Source organism: Physella acuta, unplaced genomic scaffold (assembly GCF_028476545.2).
Source record: "Physella acuta isolate Inbredline_101_S28 unplaced genomic scaffold, ASM2847654v3 ptg000225l, whole genome shotgun sequence".
In the NCBI taxonomy this organism is placed as follows: Eukaryota; Metazoa; Mollusca; class Gastropoda; family Physidae; genus Physella; species Physella acuta.
Window position 1 is genome coordinate 1,151,445 of NW_026731744.1, and position 22,450 is coordinate 1,173,894.

The 22,450-nt window shown below is 44.1% G+C and overlaps 2 protein-coding genes across 4 annotated transcripts; one reads left to right on the forward strand and one right to left on the reverse strand.

Annotated features, from left to right (window-relative positions):
• Positions 1–3,403: 3,403 nt before the first annotated feature.
• LOC131937916 (tetratricopeptide repeat protein 33) lies at positions 3,404–12,277 on the reverse strand. Of its 3 annotated transcripts, none has more exons than XM_059295654.1 (5): positions 12,253–12,277; positions 9,471–9,693; positions 6,661–6,742; positions 4,245–4,376; positions 3,404–3,723 (listed from the first exon to the last, which is right to left on the reverse strand). In XM_059295654.1, exons 2-5 carry the CDS (start codon positions 9,677–9,679, stop codon positions 3,436–3,438), a joined length of 711 nt encoding a protein of 236 aa, XP_059151637.1. In that variant the 5' UTR covers positions 9,680–9,693; positions 12,253–12,277; the 3' UTR covers positions 3,404–3,435. The 3 variants fall into 3 exon arrangements, with proteins under 3 accessions (XP_059151637.1, XP_059151636.1, XP_059151638.1); XM_059295653.1 differs by lacking the exon at positions 12,253–12,277 and adding an exon at positions 12,217–12,249; XM_059295655.1 differs by lacking the exon at positions 12,253–12,277 and adding an exon at positions 10,112–10,220.
• On the forward strand, positions 10,822–22,290 carry LOC131937970 (uncharacterized). Its single transcript, XM_059295762.1, has 8 exons — positions 10,822–10,842; positions 15,922–16,146; positions 17,778–17,813; positions 18,172–18,320; positions 18,504–18,680; positions 19,208–19,394; positions 21,845–21,927; positions 22,120–22,290. Exons 2-8 carry the CDS (start codon positions 16,077–16,079, stop codon positions 22,288–22,290), a joined length of 873 nt encoding a protein of 290 aa, XP_059151745.1. The 5' UTR covers positions 10,822–10,842; positions 15,922–16,076.
• The last annotated feature ends 160 nt before the right edge of the window (positions 22,291–22,450 follow it).

The following is a 22,450-nucleotide window of genomic DNA, read 5'->3' on the forward strand; positions in this document are numbered from 1 at the left end:
AAAAAGGGAGACAACACTAAACAGTCGCCACACACGAGTGAAATGACTTCCATGTATTCTCTCCCTTTATATTGTTTTAAGCGGACAGACGTAGACATGCAGCAGACAATTTGGATATCCTGACTTGGTCTATCCTAGAAGTTAAAGTAACTTAAAGCCCAGCTAGCTCTAGTAGAACTTGGAACAAACAAACTGAACATGAAATAAATGGAACACATACTGGTGATGTTATAAACTCACTTTTTAATAAATACAAGCCCTACCAGACTGTATTTATTTGTTTTTAATAAATCATGTTTTATCAAGGAGATATTGCCCATCATCTAACAAACTATGTTTCTTGAACATACTGGGTCCTACAGGACACAAAGGGTCCTATAGATATTCTGTGTACTAAAGGACACATTTGTTTCTATAGGTGGAGGGGTCCTAAGAAGCAATCACTGTCTACAATTTTATTTAGTACAATGACCGCACTGACCAGCTGTGTGATGACCTCATTGACCAGCCATGTGTGACCCCATTGTCTAGCCATGTGTGACCTCACTGACCAGCTGTGTGATGACCTCACTGACCACCTGTGTGATGACCTCATTGACCAGCCATGTGTGATGACTTCATTATTAGCCATGTGTGGCCCGATTGTCTAGCCATGTGTGACCTCATTGACCAGCCATGTGTGATGACTTCATTATTAGCCATGTGTGGCCCGATTGTCTAGCCATGTGTGACCTCACTGACCAGCTGTGTGATGACCTCACTGACCAGCCATGTGTGATGACCTTATTGACCAGCCATTTGTGATGACCTCACTGACCAGCTGTGTGATGACCTCATTGACCAGCCATGTGTGATGACCTTATTGACCAGCCATGTGATGACCTCACTGACCAGCCATGTGTGATGACCTCATTGACCAGCCATGTGATGACCTCACTGACCAGCCATGTGTGATGACCTCATTGACCAGCCATGTGTGATGACCTCACTGACCAGCTGTGTGATGACCTCACTGACCAGCCATGTGTGATGACCCCATTGACCAGCCATGTGTGATGACCTCATTGACCAGCCATGTGTGATGACCTCACTGACCAGCCATGTGTGATGACCTCATTGACCAGCCATGTGATGACCTTATTGACCAGCCATGTGTGATGACCTCATTGACCAGCCATGTGTGATGACCTCATTGACCAGCCATGTGATGACCTCACTGACCAGCCATGTGTGATGACCTCATTGACCAGCCATGTGATGACCTTATTGACCAGCCATGTGTGATGACCTCATTGACCAGCCATGTGTGATGACCTCACTGACCAGCTGTGTGATGACCTCATTGACCAGCCATGTGTGGTGACCTCACTGACCAGCTGTGTAATGACCTTATTGACCAGCCATGTGTGATGACCTCATTGACCAGCCATGTGATGACCTCACTGACCAGCCATGTGTGATGACCTCATTGACCAGCCATGTGATGACCTTATTGACCAGCCATGTGTGATGACCTCATTGACCAGCCATGTGATGACCTTATTGACCAGCCATGTGTGATGACCTCATTGACCAGCCATGTGTGATGACCTCACTGACCAGCTGTGTGATGACCTCATTGACCAGCCATGTGTACTGACCTCACTGACTAGTCATGTTGTGACCTCACTGACCGGCTGTGTGATGACCTCACTGACTAGCCATATGATGACCTGACTAGCCATGTGTGCCCTAATTGACCATCAAACCACCTACTGAATGTAGGCAAGTGTTGATGGTCAGGTAGGCAAGTGTTGATGGTCAGGTAGGCAAGTGTTGATGGTCAGGTAGGCAAGGGTTGAAGGTCAGGTAGGCAAGTGTTGATGGTCAGGTAGGCAAGTGTTGATGGTCAGGTAGGCAAGTGTTGATGGTCAGGTAGGCAAGTGTTGATGGTCAGGTAGGCAAGTGTTGCTGGTCAGGTAGGCAAGTGTTGCTGGTCAGGTAGGCAAGTGTTGATGGTCAGGTAGGCAAGTGTTGATGGTCAGGTAGGCAAGTGTTGCTGGTCAGGTAGGCAAGTGTTGATGGTCAGGTAGGCAAGTGTTGATGGTCAATTGATGGTCAGGTAGGCAAGTGTTGATGGTCAGGTAGGCAAGTGTTGATGGTCAGGTAGGCAAGGGTTGATGGTCAGCTGATGGTCAGGTAGGCAAGTGTTGATGGTCAGGTGATGGTCAGGTAGGCAAGGGTTGATGGTCAGGTAGGCAAGTGTTGATGGTCAGGTAGGCAAGTGTTGATGGTCAGGTAGGCAAGTGTTGATGGTCAGCTGATGGTCAGGTAGGCAAGTGTTGATGGTCAGGTAGGCAAGTGTTGATGGTCAAGTGATGGTCAGGTAGGCAAGTGTTGATGGTCAGGTAGGCAAGTGTTGATGGTCAGGTAGGCAAGGGTTGATGGTCAGGTAGGCAAGTGTTGATGGTCAGGTAGGCAAGTGTTGATGGTCAGGTAGGCAAGGGTTGATGGTCAGCTGATGGTCAGGTAGGCAAGTGTTGATGGTCAGGTGATGGTCAGGTAGGCAAGGGTTGATGGTCAGGTAGGCAAGTGTTGATGGTCAGGTAGGCAAGTGTTGATGGTCAGGTAGGCAAGTGTTGATGGTCAGCTGATGGTCAGGTAGGCAAGTGTTGATGGTCAGGTAGGCAAGTGTTGATGGTCAAGTGATGGTCAGGTAGGCAAGTGTTGATGGTCAGGTAGGCAAGTGTTGATGGTCAGGTAGGCAAGGGTTGATGGTCAGGTAGGCAAGTGTTGATGGTCAGCTAATGGTCAGGTAGACAAGTGTTGATGGTCAGGTAGGCAAATGTTGATGGTAAGGTAGGCAAGTGTTGATGGTCAGGTAGGCAAGTGTTGATGGTCAGGTAGGCAAGTGTTGATGGTCAGGTAGGCAAATGTTGATGGTAAGGTAGGCAAGTGTTGAAGGTCAGGTAGGCAAGTGTTGATGGTCAGGTAGGCAAGTGTTGATGGTCAGCTGATGGTCAGGTAGGCAAATGTTGATGGTAAGGTAGGCAAGTGTTGATGGTCAGGTAGGCAAGTGTTGATGGTCAGGTAGGCAAGTGTTGATGGTCAGGTAGGCAAATGTTGATGGTCAGGTAGGAAAGTGTTGATGGTCAGGTAGGAAAGTGTTGATGGTCAGCTGATGGTCAGGTAGGGTGTTGCTGGTCAGGTAGGCAAGTGTTGATGGTCAGGTAGGCAAGTGTTGATGGTCAGTTGATGGTCAGGTAGGCAAGTGTTGATGGTCAGCTGATGGTCAGGTAGGCAAGTGTTGATGGTCAGGTAGGCAAGTGTTGCTGGTCAGGTAGGCAAGTGTTGATGGTCAGGTAGGCAAGTGTTGATGGTCAGTTGATGGTCAGGTAGGCAAGTGCTGATGGTCAGGTAGGCAAGTGTTGATGGTCAGGTAGGCAAGTGTTGCGGTCATGTTGGATCCCTCATCTGGACATAGTTTCTGGGCAAGTGCTGAATGTGCTGTTGTTGCTGTGACTGGTCAGTGTGGCTGTATGGAAGCACTGACCTCTCAGTGGGGCTGACCTCAGTGCCATGTTCTGAGAGTTCTGTGATTGTGACACTGCTGCTTGTAGGAGGCTCAGCCTCACAGACCAGCTTCCTCCTCTCTAGCAGTGACCTCGTCCATAGCAGGTCCTCCTCCCACAGCTCCTGGTCCCCTGGGTACAGGTGGACGGCACGGGAGAAACTTTTTAGTGCCTGTCACAGGAAGGAAGAAACTTTTTAGTGCCTGTCACAGGAAGGGAGAAACTTTTTAGTGCCTGTCACAGGAAGGGAGAAACTTTTTAGTGCCTGCCACAGGAAGGAAGAAACTTTTTAGTGCCTGCCACAGGAAGGGAGAAACTTTTTAGTGCCTGCCACAGGAAGGGAGAAACTTTTGAGTGCCTGTCACAGGAAGGGAGAAACTAAACCACTGACCAGCCCAACTAAACCACTGACCAGCCCAACTAAACCACTGACCAGCCCAACTAAACCAAACCACTGACCAGCCCAACTAAACCAAACCACTGACCAGCCCAACTATACCAAACCACTGACCAGCCCAACTAAACCAAACCACTGACCAGCCCAACTAAACCAAACCACTGACCAGCCCAACTAAACCAAACCACTGACCAGCCCAACTAAACCAAACCACTGACCAGCCCAACTAAACCAAACCACTGACCAGCCCAACTAAACCAAACCACTGACCAGCCCAACTAAACCAAACCACTGACCAGCCTGACTTCTCCGGTATTGGCCAAAGCTCTGCCCAGTGTCTGGTGCCCCACCCACCACAGGGGTGCCATGTCCACAGTTTTTTCTGCCATCTGCAGCGCAGGGAAAACCTCGCCGACTGCCATCAACGCCTGCATAAAGGTCAAAGGTTAGCCAACACTTTAGTGCTACAAGAGACGGAAACATGGAATTTAAGATTGACATGTGATAGGGAAGACAGAGGAGTCTTGGACAGAGGAGTCTTGGAGACGTTAGATAACACCACGCTGTAAGCGCGCCTAGCAGTCCCCTCTCTTCCTCTCTAGGAAGTCTGTTGTTCACGCTAAATGTTTACAATCATAGAGCCGGGTTTAGTGACGGCTATTAGGGGCAGATAATTTAGTTTGAAACTATTTTAAACTTAGGGGAGGTAGCTAAGAGGAGGCTGCTTTCATGTGGGGGGGAGGGGGAAAGGAGGGTGGGGGGGGGTATCGTCCTTAACGACAGTGTTTTAAAGCAAATATTTTCAATGACAGCAGTGATACTGTCGAATTCACAAATTATGAATTACTAATAAACCGGGAGTGATCTCCCCTAAACTTTCTCGAATATTCTTATATAACTTGGAATATAGAAATGATTTTTAATTACTTAAACTTTTAAAAATAGAATAGAATGTCATAGAAAAAAGAATTGCGCACCTTTGTACCGTGTCGACTTTCTCTTTTGATCTTAGGCTTTGTTATGTAATGAGCGTGATAAATGTGGTCAGTAAAGGTGGTTGAACTATAATTGTGATTAGTTGAGGACCGCAAGACACATTAACTTTGTATATGAGATTTCACGATTTAAAGTTAGTATTTAAAAAACACAATTGAAACCGAGATTAATCAAATATTATATTAAATTCTGTATAATAATATATTACAAAACAGAATTACAAAAACAAAACTACAACTTTATACTAAAATCTTTTGTTTGTTATATATATTACTATGTGTATACAACCCACTCATATATATCTAAAATAATTACATTAAATTTAATTAATCGTAAACTTATTAGCATAATACATAAAAGTATTAACAAATACCAAGCAAATATACATTTGTGACTTTTTTTCATGTGACTTTTTTTCATGTGACTATTTTTCCTGTGACTTTTTTTTCTGTTTTTTTTTCCTATGACTTTTCTTCCTACAATCCATCCATTTACGACATCTACGAAATTTTGGAATTTTAGACCCCTTTAGACCTCCCCCCCCCCCCACCCCCAATTAATTTTTTTTTTTTGTAGACCTCTCAAAACATGCTAAAAGTTACTTATTCAATTACGCATGCAATGTGTACATTGACTGATATTTGATAATGTAATATAGGGATTTGATATTTTCAGTACCTTCCATTACTAGGCCTGAATAATATTTGGGAGTTAAACTTTTCCAAAATGTCCATAAGTCTAGGGCGTGTAAACTTACCGTGTAAATGTGCTAAGACTGCAAGGACTATTTAAAATTGTACTTTATTTAAAGAGCTATCGCGTGGAGACGTTGTACACTGCCTCTCGATTTTAAAGGCTTTTTTATTTTGTAGGCTGTCATAATTTTTTTTTAAATTGAAGAATCTTTAGTTCGAAGTTTTTACTGTAAACAGTCGCTGTCTAGCTATCAACGAAGAGGCCTATACGGGTTTGGGCTAATTCGGCTAATCATTTTAAAGTCTTCATTTTATATATTTATTACTTTTACTCAATTTTACACTGCGTTTCCATAACAAACCGTTCGACCTACACACCTGACCAAGCGAGCACATTATACACGCGCTGATATTTAAATATTTAATTGTAACGTGGTTATTTTGAGTTTTTTTTTTACTTGAAAAGAAATGACTATATGTACATCATCTTAAGCTTTGACACAAAATAATGATGTAGGTCTACTATGATATGGTTGCAATTGTTTGAAATGTTAAAAATAAACTTGAAATACCATGAATTGTTTTAAAAATTGCCGCCGTCACTGCCCCACCCCCTCCCGCTTGGTAAAAAGGCGATTATTTTTTTAGGCGGGCGGTATACAGTTACATTTCTGATAAATTTACCACGAGAACTGCTGATTTATTGTATAATTTACATTTTAATTTTATGAGAATTTTTAATAATTTTTGTTTAAATTATCAAATGTAAGTATTTTGTGGTTTAAGTCCGCATGTGGAAAGCCACATAGTAGTGATGGGCATATTGTAGGAGTGATGGCTATATTATAGGAGTGATGAACATATTGTAGTAGTGATGGCAAATATTGTAGGGGTGATGGGCATGTCATAGTAGTGGTGGGCATATTGTAGTAGTGATAGGCATATTGTAGAAGGGATTGACATACTGTAGTAGTGATGGGCATATTGAAGTAGTGATGAACATATATGGCCATGGACTAACCTGGGCTTTCATTTCAAGAATTTTTTCATTGCCTGGTGTCAGCTGAGCTGCTTCATCCCATTTCTTAAGAGCTTCCCAATATCTGTCAAATACACAGTTAGATCTTACCAATATCTGTCAAATACACAGTTAGATCTTACCAATATCTGTCAAATACAGAGGGATGTTCCCAATATCTGTCACAGTTAGATCTCCCCAATATCTGTCACAGAGTTTCCCAATATCTGTCACAGTTAGAGCTTTCCAATATCTGTCACAGTTAGATCTCCCCAATATCTGTCACAGAGTTTCCCAATATCTGTCACAGTTAGATCTCCCCAATATCTGTCACAGAGTTTCCCAATATCTGTCACAGTTAGATCTCCCCAATATCTGTCACAGTTAGAGCTTTCCAATATCTGTCACAGTTAGATCTCCCCAATATCTGTCACAGTTAGAGCTTTCCAATATCTGTAACAATTAGATCTCCCCAATATCTGTCACAGTTAGAGCTTTCCAATATCTGTCACAGTTAGATCTCCCCAATATCCTATAAATACACAAATTAAAATTGTATTATCATATTTAAAATTTATAGCAAATACAATTTTAATAATTATATGAAATGTAATAATAAAATAATATTTTTAAAATATAAAAAACCTTTCTAATAGCAAGCTTTAAAATGCACTGAAATTAAGAAAATAAAACTAATTTGCTTTCTTTCATAAAAAGCTTTTGTTACTCAGAAGATGTTTCGCATAGTTTAGCAACCAAAGCTTTTATGAAAGAAAGCACATTTTCAGTGCATTTAAAAGCTTGCTATTAGAATTTTTTTATATTTGTTGTATTTTCTACTGTTTAGTAATTTATAATCTATTTCTACCAAAGCTGCAACTAAAAATATTTGCTTTAAAACACTATCAGTAGGTTATGAAAGATGATTATCCTTTCCTCCCCCACCCACCCCCATGAAAGCAGCCATACTGATGGCAGCAACCAGATCAAGTAGCTCTTTTACTTCCCTATAGTTTCAAATAATTTATAACTATATTATCTGCGCTAATAGCCTTCACTAGATCGACCGACTATACGATTGTAAATACTCTCGTGAACCACAGCTCACCAGACTGTTAGGATGATCGCTACTAGCTATCTCCCCTTCTGTTATTGAATATATAATATATAGTAATCTATCGAATAATTTAATTTTGTTATCTCCCCTTAGTTTCAAAACATTTTAATTGATATTTAATGATTAATTAAAAAACTAATTAAATTAAAAAATAGATAGACTTGCATTGTCATCGAAATGGAACATATCTGGAAAGTTTGAACACAATCGCTGCTTTTAAAAGTGGGTCAAAATTTAGCTACAAGATTTGCCACAAACAAACAAACAGACGTTGTGAACTAAATAAAAGCTGCTAAAAATTAGTAATGTTTCCTGTTTTCAAAACAGTTGAATATTTGTAATTAAAGAAAACTTTACTTGTATATAAAAAAGTTAGTGCCTATGTTCTGAACTAGATGAACATAATCTGGATGGAGGCAGTCGCTTGAGAATCCTGACCCCAACTCTGTACCTATATATTACACTAGCAGTTGGTACCCGTTACACGTGAATTATAGGTCTATATATTTTTAATGTTATAGGCCTACAATGTTCAGAAGAATATTTTATAAAATAGTTATTGGTCAAAACGCAATGTGCTTTACTACAGGTTTAACGATATTAGTGACAACTCAAAGAAATAACTAAAAAGCTAAATGTCCGACACATTTAAAATAATATAGGCTAGTAATACCTATTAGAAAAAATAAAACCAAATTATATACATATTTAGTCAACACAACACCGTATTGAATGCACACATTGATTAAAAGACTTAAATGATTCCGCTAAAAACCCGGCTTTTCAGTGGTATTTATGGGGTCGGCGTGGTCGAGTCGGTAAAGCTCATGGTTGCTAAAACCCAAAAGTCTCGAGTTCGAACCCTCGGGCACATGAGGCTCGTTAGCTGGGGACAGCCACTCTTCTAGGAGAGACAACTCCAAAATTAAACAACTGCTGCCTTGTAGTTTGTTCTTGGTTGGACAAAGGCAATGGAAGCAAATCCAAAAAGAAAAGCAGGCTGAAATCGGAGTCAATGGCCTCAATGGCGCATAACCGGTTGACACGTAACGCTTAATTGTGTTGGAGGCGTGGTCGAGTCGGCAAAAAGCTCATGGTTGATAAATTCGAACAAAGTCTCGAGTTCAAACCCACTGGCAGATAAATCTCGATCCCCTTCAACACTAATAATTAAGAACGAAGAAGAAGAAGAAGTGGTATTTATGTTGTTTTTTAAAGTAATTTGTATTAGTTTTGGCCGAGGAAATTGTATAAATTTCATAAATTATGTCTTGATAAGTAAATCTATAGATCTAAATCAAATTTTTATGAAATAGTTCATTTCTTCGTATTCTAAAATTGGAAGATGCGCCATTGGTTTTGTTTACTTTCCGTACTTCAAACATATGACATGTGACGTCATCGATTTCGGCGTTCTTGTCTCAACTATAAACACTTTTCCTGTTGCATAATTAAAACTGTTTTTCTACATTTGAATATGCCTTTTTTTATTTTTCTTCTTTAAATAAAATTTTGTTTATACATTTAAAACATCTACCATATTATTTTCAACAAAACTCCATATCAAGTTCTCCATATATTGCTGGGTCATGCCCTGTTCCTGTCAACAGCACCTAATCTGACAGGCCTATGTGATTAACCTAATAATGCAACTTTCATTACAAACTTAATGGTTGTTTAAAAAAAAGGTCATGACCTTTCTGCTTCAGCCAAGACAGCACCCTCAGCTTGGAGCCGCTGACTCTTGGAGCTGGCATCTTCCAGGGAAACAAATTTTCTTTTTGGTGCGGAGGTTAGCCAGTCAACATCTGGACTCTCCTCATCTTTTGTTTCAGCAGAAAAAGTTGCAGTTTTTACTTTGCTGACGTTTGACCCAATTTTTCGCTTCCAACCAAAGCTCATCATGTTGCAAACTTTCTCTGTTATAGAAAGTAAAATTTGATAAAGCATTCTCTGTTATAGATATAGAAATTAAAATTTTTAAAACTGTTCTCTGTTAGTGAAAGTAAAATTTGCACTTTTTTAAATCGGCTTATTGTATAAAAATTAAAGAAATCTAGTATATTTATGGAGCAGAGACATGGAGAGTCTCCAAGGCAAGCACAGCAAAGATACAGATTTTCATGAACAGATTAGAAAGATTTTGAAACAGAGGTGGCAGGACAAAGTGCCGAACATAGAATTATGGAGAACGCACGGTGGCAGGACAAAGTGCCGAACATAGAATTATGGAGAACGCACGGCATGAGCCTATGACAGTGCAAATAAAAAGGAGGAAGTGGCGAAGGGAACAACACACACCGTGAAAGGCTCCAACACACACCGTGAAAGGCTCACCCAAATGTGACACGCCAAGCGCTTTAGCTGAACCCCCTGGGAAAGTGGAAGAGAGGGCGCCCAAGACAGACCTGGAGGCGGAGTCTTCATGAAGAACTGAAGCCAACAGGGAAATATAACTGCCTGATTATTTTAGGCAGGTGAAGTAGTCCATCTTTAAACCATTTTGTTATAAGTGAACTGACGTTATCAAATCAATGTTTTTATGTGTGTATTGTGTATGAATGCTTATTTTCAGCATATAACTATAAGTAATTGTAAGTAGAACTTGAAAACTTAAAATTACATAGCTAGTGTATAGCAACAGCCAGGTAACCTAGGCCTGATTCCACTCTAGTCTGATGAAATTTTAGGAAAAACATATTTGGCAAAATTTTACTTCAACCAAAACTAGATCTAGAGCAGGAAAACTGAAAGATATATTAAAATATTTTTTTAAAATAACATTTATGAGATTTGTTTGCACATTACTTTTACATAAGAATTCTGTTGTTAGTGTATCAACACTAAAAGCTGATAGATCGGGAAAAAAATTTAACAATGGTGGTAACGCGACCTACTTAGAGTGATTAATTTCAAATGAGTTTTTACTAATGTCAAAGTCAAAATATCCAAAAACAAATATTATTTCTATAAAAAAAAAACCAGATGAATCTGCTTGGGAAACCATCTTAACTATCTATACTTCTATATTATAGGCCTACTCTCTACTTTAGGTCCTCCTAGGTCAAGTACTACTAGAATTTTGAATATAAAATTGTTTTGTTAACTCAAGTTAAGTGACAAGTCTAATTGACACTAACTGTCTCTAGTCTAAATTCAAGTACTGTAGTACTCTTGTCTAGAGTTTAGACTGTAGGTAGTAGTAGTAGAATCGGTAAAACCTTAAATTTATTAATTTTATAATTTAGCAGCAAGTAATATGCGATATGTAGTATGTAGTGTAGTAGTATGTTGTAGCGTCATTGTACTTGTAGGCTTTTTTACTAGATAATAGACGAAAAGACAAAAAATGTTAAATGATGTAAATCTAGCTAGAATCTAGGCCTACAATCTAGTCTAGAATCTAGATCTAGAGATTCTAAAAATTAAAAATGAAGTAACTTCATACTTCATAGTGTGGCATACTGACTTCAGTATTAGGCCTAATATTAATATTACTAATTAATAGGCCCCTAATTAGGCCCTAATATTAATTAGGCCTTCTATAAATTATAGCTCTAATGAATAGCCTAATATTATTATATGATTGGATGTTGCTTGTAGAGGCAGACTTAGAATCTTTCACTTTCAATCTAGAGAATCTAGACTTCATGATTCTAGACTACTGGACTGGACTAATCTAGATTCTAGATCTAATCTAGATCTAGATTAGATCAGCAGATCTAGATCTAGAAACTAGATCTAGAACTAATCACTAATCTAGATCTCATCTAGATCTAGAACTAGATCTAGATTTAGATCTAGATGACTAGAAAGTGTAGAGTGTAGGTGTAGACTGTAGACTCTAGCACTCTAGAGTCTACACTAGCTAGAGAGAGAGAGATTCCAGTAGAGAAACTAGAATCTAGATCTAGAACTAAACTAGAGTGATAGCAGATAGAGGTCTAGGCCTAGATCTAGATATCTAGATCTATAGTATAGTATACTAGATCTAGAGAAATCTAGAATTAGATAAGATCATAAGTATTCATAAGAATCATAAGAATCACTAGACTCTAGATCTAGAATTCTAGATTAGATCTAGAATCTAGATCTAGAATAGAATCTAGATCTCTAGATCTAGATAATAGATATCTATTACTATTATCTAGATTCTAGATCTAGATTTAGATCTAGATGAGAATCTAGATCTAGATTCTAGACTAGGATCTAGATCTAGAAATCTAGATACTAGAATTCTAGATCTAGAATCTAGAGTCTAGCTAGATCAAAACTTAAAAAATAGGCCTAATATTTTCTAAATCTTGCATTTTCATTTACTAAAACTAAAATTAAATTAGTAAAATACAAATAGATCTAGATCTAGACCATATCTAGAATCTAGTAAGTATTAGAAAGTCTAGACCCAGAATCTAGTAATAAAATAGTAAATAGAATCTGACTAGATCTAGAGATCTAGAATATAGATTTAGATGTACTGATGTACAGCAGACATCAGTGTTGCTTGCCTATTTTGTAAGGGAGGCCACTGTAATATTCCAAACTCTGCCTGAAAGAGTATCTGTTCTTTGTAAGAAATCCCAATTAGTTTAATTCAGTGGCCATGGAAGATATATTTTGAAGTGTAGATTTTAAAAAAGGTGAATGTCATCATTCAGTATTTCATGTGTGACTGACACTGATGTTCCGTGTCCAGAGAATTTTTTTTTCTGTAATTGCTAATTAGACTCTTACCATTAATAATAATGAACAACATTTTGCTCACATCATGCAGGTTAAATTATTAAAACAAATGTAAAGTAACAAACTGCTACAGCTTCTAGACCATAAATAAATTAATAGCTATAAAACTGAATCAATCCCTTCGGACAACAGCAGAGTGTATGATGTGTAATTGTGTATGGATAATTTAAAAATAACAAAACATTAGCAGTATGTAAATGGGAGGTAACTAGGATATTAAAATATCAAATAATTAAACACGGTTATCTCCCTTCCATCCATATCGGATAGGCATGCGATAAATTGTTGTCTTTAATGTTCCCAGTGGTCCACATCTAGTGGTCCACACCCAGTGGCCCACATACAGTGGCCCATATCCAGTGGCCCATATCCAGTGGCACATATCCAGTGGCCCACATCCAGTGGTCCACATCCAGTGGCCCATATCCAGTGGCCCACATCCAGTGGTCCACATCCAGTGGCCCATATCCAGTGGCACATATCCAGTGGCCCACATCCAGTGGTCCACATCCAGTGGCCCATATCCAGTGGCACATATCCAGTGGCCCACATCCAGTGGTCCACATCCAGTGGCCCATATCCAGTGGCCCATATCCAGTGGCCCATATCCAGTGGCCCATATCCAGTGGTCCACATACAGTGGTCCACATACAGTGGTCTATATCCAGTGGCCTACTCCTCACAAAGCAGATTTTGTTTGATTAGTCGCACCCAGTAGATGGAAGTTGGGATAGGATATGGTGTATGGATGGATGGACGGCATAGGGTGGGTGGGTGGAGGTGGATGGATGGATGGATGGGATAGGATGGGTGGATGGGATAGGGTGGGTGGGTCGGGGAGGATGGATGGATGGGATAGGGTGGGGTGGGGGGTGGGGTGGATGGATGGATGGGATAGGGTGGGGGGTGGATGGATGGATGTGCTGATGGGTGGAACAAACAGGGGTGTAGGAAAACACTCTAGCGTGCAGCCCATCTATAAAAACATCCCAGCCCATCTATAAAAACATCCCAGCCCATCTATAAAAACATCCCAGCCCATCTATAAAAACATCCCAGCCCATCTATAAAAACATCCCAGCCCATCTATAAAAACATCCCAGCCCATCTATAAAAACATCCCAGCCCATCTATAAAAACATCCCAGCCCATCTATAAAAACATCCCAGCCCATCTATAAAAACATCCCAGCCCATCTATAAAAACATCCCAGCCCATCTATAAAAACATCCCAGCCCATCTATAAAAACATCCCAGCCCATCTATAAAAACATCCCAGCCCATCTATAAAAACATCCCAGCCCATCTATAAAAACATCCCAGCCCATCTATAAAAACATCCCAGCCCATCTATAAAAACATCCCAGCCCATCTATAAAAACATCCCAGCCCATCTATAAAAACATCCCAGCCCATCTATAAAAACATCCCAGCCCATCTATAAAAACATCCCAGCCCATCTATAAAAACATCCCAGCCCATCTATAAAAACATCCCAGCCCATCTATAAAAACATCCCAGCCCATCTATAAAAACATCCCAGCCCATCTATAAAAACATCCCAGCCCATCTATAAAAACATCCCAGCCCATCTATAAAAACATCCCAGCCCATCTATAAAAACATCCCAGCCCATCTATAAAAACATCCCAGCCCATCTATAAAAACATCCCAGCCCATCTATAAAAACATCCCAGCCCATCTATAAAAACATCCCAGCCCATCTATAAAAACATCCCAGCCCATCTATAAAAACATCCCAGCCCATCTATAAAAACATCCCAGCCCATCTATAAAAACATCCCAGCCCATCTATAAAAACATCCCAGCCCATCTATAAAAACATCCCAGCCCATCTATAAAAACATCCCAGCCCATCTATAAAAACATCCCAGCCCATCTATAAAAACATCCCAGCCCATCTATAAAAACATCCCAGCCCATCTATAAAAACATCCCAGCCCATCTATAAAAACATCCCAGCCCATCTATAAAAACATCCCAGCCCATCTATAAAAACATCCCAGCCCATCTATAAAAACATCCCAGCCCATCTATAAAAACATCCCAGCCCATCTATAAAAACATCCCAGCCCATCTATAAAAACATCCCAGCCCATCTATAAAAACATCCCAGCCCATCTATAAAAACATCCCAGCCCATCTATAAAAACATCCCAGCCCATCTATAAAAACATCCCAGCCCATCTATAAAAACATCCCAGCCCATCTATAAAAACATCCCAGCCCATCTATAAAAACATCCCAGCCCATCTATAAAAACATCCCAGCCCATCTATAAAAACATCCCAGCCCATCTATAAAAACATCCCAGCCCATCTATAAAAACATCCCAGCCCATCTATAAAAACATCCCAGCCCATCTATAAAAACATCCCAGCCCATCTATAAAAACATCCCAGCCCATCTATAAAAACATCCCAGCCCATCTATAAAAACATCCCAGCCCATCTATAAAAACATCCCAGCCCATCTATAAAAACATCCCAGCCCATCTATAAAAACATCCCAGCCCATCTATAAAAACATCCCAGCCCATCTATAAAAACATCCCAGCCCATCTATAAAAACATCCCAGCCCATCTATAAAAACATCCCAGCCCATCTATAAAAACATCCCAGCCCATCTATAAAAACATCCCAGCCCATCTATAAAAACATCCCAGCCCATCTATAAAAACATCCCAGCCCATCTATAAAAACATCCCAGCCCATCTATAAAAACATCCCAGCCCATCTATAAAAACATCCCAGCCCATCTATAAAAACATCCCAGCCCATCTATAAAAACATCCCAGCCCATCTATAAAAACATCCCAGCCCATCTATAAAAACATCCCAGCCCATCTATAAAAACATCCCAGCCCATCTATAAAAACATCCCAGCCCATCTATAAAAACATCCCAGCCCATCTATAAAAACATCCCAGCCCATCTATAAAAACATCCCAGCCCATCTATAAAAACATCCCAGCCCATCTATAAAAACATCCCAGCCCATCTATAAAAACATCCCAGCCCATCTATAAAAACATCCCAGCCCATCTATAAAAACATCCCAGCCCATCTATAAAAACATCCCAGCCCATCTATAAAAACATCCCAGCCCATCTATAAAAACATCCCAGCCCATCTATAAAAACATCCCAGCCCATCTATAAAAACATCCCAGCCCATCTATAAAAACATCCCAGCCCATCTATAAACCTCTCGAATAAAAACATCCCAGCCAAATCTGAGCTTAGAGGCCCACACCAGTGACGTTCCTTCAAATAATTCATTGTTAGGGCCCTTTGTCTCGTCAGACTTCAAAGGCTGAGATCTGAAAAACTGATGACACGCTTAATTAATTAATTAATTAATTAATTAATTAATGACCTTAGCACACCAGCAGTCAAAGACTTGACAGTCAACATCACGTGCCCGCCCAGCCTGACAAAGGAAGTAAAGCTAATAAGGATGAGATAATTCAGCATTTGCCGCCTTCTTTAGAAGAGTTATCTGCACACAGAGACCCCGGACAAAGGACAATGACGTCATGAACTGCCCCATAAATCAAGGAGTTGGTGAGCGATGCACGTACAAATACTGCTCACTCGCGGATAGCGGTGAGTTTTCTGGTCATTTCATTTCACAGGTCGTCAAGGTAGCTTACAGGCTACAGGTAGGTTATAGGCTAGAGGTAGGTTATAGGCTACAGGTAGGTTTACAGAATACAGGTAGGTTACAGGCTACAGGTAGGTTATAGGCTACAGGTAGGTTATAGGCTAGAGGTAGGTTATAGGCTACAGGTAGGTTTACAGAATACAGGTAGGTTACAGGCTACAGGTAGGTTATAGGCTACAGGTAGGTTACAGACTACAGGTAGGTTACAGGCTAAAGGTAGCTTACAGGCTACAGGTAGGTTTACAGAATACAGGTAGGTTACAGGCTACAGGTAGGTTACAGGCTACAGGTAGGTTTACAGAATACAGGTAGGTTACAGGCTACAGGTAGCTTACAGGCTACACGTAAGTTACAGAATACAGGTAGGTTACAGGCTACAGGTAGGTTACAGGCTACAGGTAGGTTACAGGCTACAGGTAGGTTACAGGCTACAGGTAGGTTACAGGTAGGTTATAGGCTAGAGGTAGGTTACAGGCTACAGGTAGGTTACAGGCTACAGGTAGGTTACAGGCTACAGGTAGGTTACAGGCTACAGGTAGGTTACAGGCTACAGGTAGGTTACAAGCTACAGGTAGGTTTACAGAATACAGGTAGGTTACAGGCTACAGGTAGGTTACAGGCTACAGGTAGGTTACAGGCTACAGGTAGGTTTACAGAATACAGGTAGGTTACAGGCTACAGGTAGCTTACAGGCTACACGTAAGTTACAGAATACAGGTAGGTTACAGGCTGCAGGTAGGTTACAGGCTACAGGTAGGTTACAGGCTACAGGTAGGTTACAGGCTACAGGTAGGTTACAGGCTACAGGTAGGTTACAGGTAGGTTACAGGCTACAGGTAGGTTACAGGCTACAGGTAGGTTACAGGCTACAGGTAGGTTACAGGCTACAGGTAGGTTACAGGCTACAGGTAGGTTACAGGCTACAGGTAGGTTACAGGCTACAGGTAGGTTACAGGCTACAGGTAGGTTACAGGCTACAGGTAGGTTACAGGTAGGTTACAGACTACAGGTAGGTTACAGGCTACAGGTAGGTTTACAGAATACAGGTAGGTTACAGGCTACAGGTAGGTTACAGGCTACAGGTAGGTTTACAGAATACAGGTAGGTTACAGGCTACAGGTAGGTTACAGGCTACAGGTAGGTTACAGGCTACAGGTAGGTTACAGGCTACAGGTAGGTTACAGGTAGGTTACAGACTACAGGTAGGTTACAGGTAGGTTACAGACTACAGGTAGGTTACAGGTAGGTTACAGGCTACATGTAGGCTACAGGCTACAGGTAGGTTACAGGTAGGTTACAGGCTACAGGTAGGTTACAGGCTACAGGTAGGTTACAGGTAGGTTGCAGGCTACAGGTAGGCTGCAGGCTACAGGTAGGTTACAGGTAGGTTACAGGCTACAGGTAGGCTGCAGGCTACAGGTAGGTTACAGGTAGGTTACAGGCTACAGGTAGGTTACAGGCTACAGGTAGGTTACAGGCTACAGGTAGGTTACAGGCTACAGGTAGGCAGCAGGTTGTATTTGACTGTGTAAAATGTTGATCTCGCTAATTTGTTTTCTTTTTTGACTTGAAGGTTATCACAGCGAGATGAGACTGCTCTTATTATTGGGTAAGTTTTTATTCTGCCCCTGGGGTCCTAATGCTTTTATTCTGCCCCTGGGGTCCTAATGCTTTTATTCTGCCCCTGGGGTCCTAATGCTTTTATTCTGCCCCTGGGATCCTAATGCTTTTATTCTGCCCTCTGGGATCCTAATTTGGGATCAAAACCCGGATTTGAATTCGAGACTTTCGGGTTAGCAGTCTAGTGCTCTACTGCTGGCCACGCCGTCCCATTCTACGACTATAATTTTTTGTTTTTAAATTGAAACGAAAATAATCTGGCTAGCTAAAACATAATTGGTTAATTAATTTAGATTTTACATGAGTCCTGTCCCTTGGTTTAACACTCTGATCACGTGACCGTGCAGCTCTTGGATTGGCTGGTTACGTGAGCTGTGACGTAGAGGACACGCCCAACGTGCTGCCCGTGGAGGCGCTGGTGGAGCCCATCCAGCAGATCGCTGGGGAGGAGGAGCTGGGCGCTAGGATGGGGCTGACCAGGGACTTCAGCTTACAGGTGCGTCACCCACGTGACCCGTACTCAGGTGACCCACACTGACCCACACTGACCCACACTGACCCATGCTGACCCGTACTCAGTTGACCCACATGCGACAGTTGCTGTCTTGACCCAACTGACTGACAACACCAATGAGACCAACTAACATCCCCCCCCCAACCCCACCCCCACATCGAGCAGGTGGAGATGGAGATGCCCGTGCCCCTGGGGATGACCAGACGGAAGCTCCGCCTCCTGTACAAGGGCGTGCCGGTGCGCGTGTTCACCTTCCAGGCCACGTGTGACCCCAACGGCTACTACACGGGCGCCGTGTCGGGGTTTGTCCCCAGGATAGACGGTCTGGACGTCAGTGTCGAGGTCAGTCTTATGGGCAGGTACATCACCATCATGGTCACACCATCCTACATCACCATCATGGTCACACCATCCTACATCACCATCATGGTCACACCATCCTACATCACCATCATGGTCACACCATCCTACATCACCATCATGGTCACGCCATCCTACATCACCATCATGGTCACACCATCCTACCCTCCCGTTCACCACCTCCCACCCTCCCGTTCACCACCTCCCACCCTCCCGTTCACCACCTCCCACCCTCCCGTTCACCACCTCCCACCCTCCCGTTCACCACCTCCCACCCTCCTTACCTCCCACCCTCCCGTTCACCACCTCCCACCCTCCCGTTCACCACCTCCCACCCTCCTTACCTCCCACCCTCCCGTTCACCACCTCCCACCCTCCCGTTCACCACCTCCCACCCTCCCGTTCACCACCTCCCACCCTCCCGTTCACCAACTCCCACCCTCCCGTTCACCACCTCCCACCCTCCCTACCTCCCACCCTCCCGTTCACCACCTCCCACCCTCCCCCAGAGGAAAGAGAAAGAGCTGAGGCAGGTTGTCGTCGACTACGTCAACAGCAACAATGTCAGGGTCAACGTGGGCGACATCAAGGTCAAGGACTTGAGCAACCTCACGTGCACCAAGGTCATCCACGTGGACACCAAGACTGGCCTGTCATCCGTCTGCTACTTCTGTCAGTCTGTCATCGACACAGTCTGTAAGTCGGTCACGTGACTTTATGACTCTAGGTCACGTGGTACTATCAATGACTGTCAGAGTTTGATTTAAACGTTATTTATTTCAATCACTAAATATCCCCCAACCCTACCCCACACACGGACCCCCCCCCCCCCCCCCACCATATTTTCAGACAACTACCCCACTCACGGACCCCCCCCCCCCACCATATTTTCAGACAACTACCCCACTCACGGACCCCGCCCCCCCCACCATATTTTCAGACAACTACCCCACTCACGGACCCCCCCCCCACCATATTTTCAGACAACTACCCCACTCACGGACCCCCCCCCACCATATTTTCAGACAACTACCCCACTCACGGACCCCCCCCCCACCATATTTTCAGACAACTACCCCACTCACGGACCCCCCCCCCCACCATATTTTCAGACAACTACCCCACTCACGGACCCCCCCCCCCCACCATACTTTCAGACAACTACCCCACTCACGGACCCCCCCCCCACCATATTTTCAGACAACTACCCCACTCACGGACCCCCCCCACCATATTTTCAGACAACTACCCCACTCACGGACCCCCCCCACCATACTTTCAGACAACTACCCCACTCACGGACCCCCCCCCCACCATACTTTCAGACAACTACCCCACTCACGGACCCCCCCCACCATACTTTCAGACAACTACCCCACTCACGACCCCCCCCCACCATACTTTCAGACAACTACCCCACTCACGACCCCCCCCCCACCATACTTTCAGACAACTACCCCCCACTCACGGACCCCCCCCCCCCATACTTTCAGACAACTACCCCACTCACGACCCCCCCCCCACCATACTTTCAGACAACTACCCCCACTCACGGACCCCCCCCCCCATACTTTCAGACAACTACCCCACTCACGGACCCCCCCCCCCCACCATACTTTCAGACAACTACCCCACTCACGGACCCCCCCCACCATACTTTCAGACAACTACCCCACTCACGGACCCCCCCCCCCCCACCATACTTTCAGACAACTACCCCACTCACGGACCCCCCCCCCACCATACTTTCAGACAACTACCCCACTCACGGACCCCCCCCCACCATACTTTCAGACAACTACCCCACTCACGGACCCCCCCCCCCCCCACCATATTTTCAGACAACTACCCCACTCACGGAACCCCCCCCCCCCACCATATTTTCAGACAACTACCCCACTCACGGACCCCCCCCCACCATATTTTCAGACAACTACCCCACTCACGGAACCCCCCCCCCCCACCATATTTTCAGACAACTACCCCACTCACGGACCCCCCCCCCACCATATTTTCAGACAACTACCCCACTCACGGAACCCCCCCCCCCCCCCCACCATATTTTCAGACAACTACCCCACTCACGGAACCCCCCCCCCCACCATATTTTCAGACAACTACCCCACTCACGGAACCCCCCCCCCCCCCACCATATTTTCAGACAACTACCCCACTCACGGAACCCCCCCCCCCCACCATATTTTCAGACAACTACCCCACTCACGGAACCCCCCCCACCATATTTTCAGACAACTACCCCACTCACGGAAACCCCCCCCCCACCATATTTTCAGACAACTACCCCACTCACGGAACCCCCCCCCCACCATATTTTCAGACAACTACCCCCCCCCCACCATATTTTCAGACAACTACCCCACTCACGGAACCCCCCCCCCCCCACCATATTTTCAGACAACTACCCCACTCACGGAACCCCCCCCCCCCACCATATTTTCAGACAACTACCCCACTCACGGAACCCCCCCCCCCACCATATTTTCAGACAACTACCCCACTCACGGAACCCCCCCCCCACCATATTTTCAGACAACTACCCCACTCACGGAACCCCCCCCCCCATATTTTCAGACAACTACCCCACTCACGGAACCCCCCCCCCCCCCCCCACCATATTTTCAGACAACTACCCCACTCACGGAACCCCCCCCCCCACCATATTTTCAGACAACTACCCCACTCACGGAACCCCCCCCCCCCACCATATTTTCAGACAACTACCCCCCCCCCCACCATATTTCAGACAACTACCCCCCCCCCACCATATTTCAGACAACTACCCCCCCCCACCATATTTTCAGACAACTACCCCACTCACGGAACACCCCCCCCCCATATTTTCAGACAACTACCCCACTCACGGAACCCCCCCCCCCCATATTTTCAGACAACTACCCCCCCCCCCCACCATATTTCAGACAACTACCCCCCCCCCCACCATATTTTCAGACAACTACCCCACTCACGGACCCCCCCCCCCCCATACTTTCAGACAACTACCCCACTCACGGACCCCCCCCCCCCCCCCCCATACTTTCAGACAACTACCCCACTCACGGACCCCCCCCCCCATACTTTCAGACAACTACCCCACTCACGGACCCCCCCCCCCCCCATACTTTCAGACAACTACCCGCGGAGACCGATGGTGTTGATTGATGCGCTCACCCTCAAAGTCGTCATTGGTAGTGTCCGCTGCCGGTTCGATGTAAGTTATGTGCCGGTTAGAGCCGGTTCGATGTAGGTTGGGAGCCGGTTAGAGCCGGTTCGATGTAATTGGGTGCCGGTTAGAGCCGGTTCGATGTAATTGGATGCCGGTTAGAGCCGGTTCGATGTAATTGGGTGCTGTCTGCCATGTGGCGTGTGGTGTGTGGTGTGACAGTTGTCTCGACATCACCAGAGTGAGAGTTCCGAGATTGACAGTGACAGCCAAACTCCCAGCACCAACAAGATGTGCCCGCAGGTCCAGGGGGGCAACAAGAGGAACCCCACACCCGTGTACGGGCCAGGGAAAAGCCAGGTAAGTCGCTGTCGGTGTACTGGGGGGGGGGGGGAGTGGGTGGGGTCGTGAATGGGTGGGGTCGGGGATCGTTGAGGTGGTGTGGTACATGATGTGTGTGTTGTACACCTTCTGCTTCATTGTGTGACTCAGTGTATGGGCGCGTGTGTTTTTGTATCTGTGTGTGTCTGTGTTTGCTCATGTGTGTGTGTGATCTAACGATGTACTCATC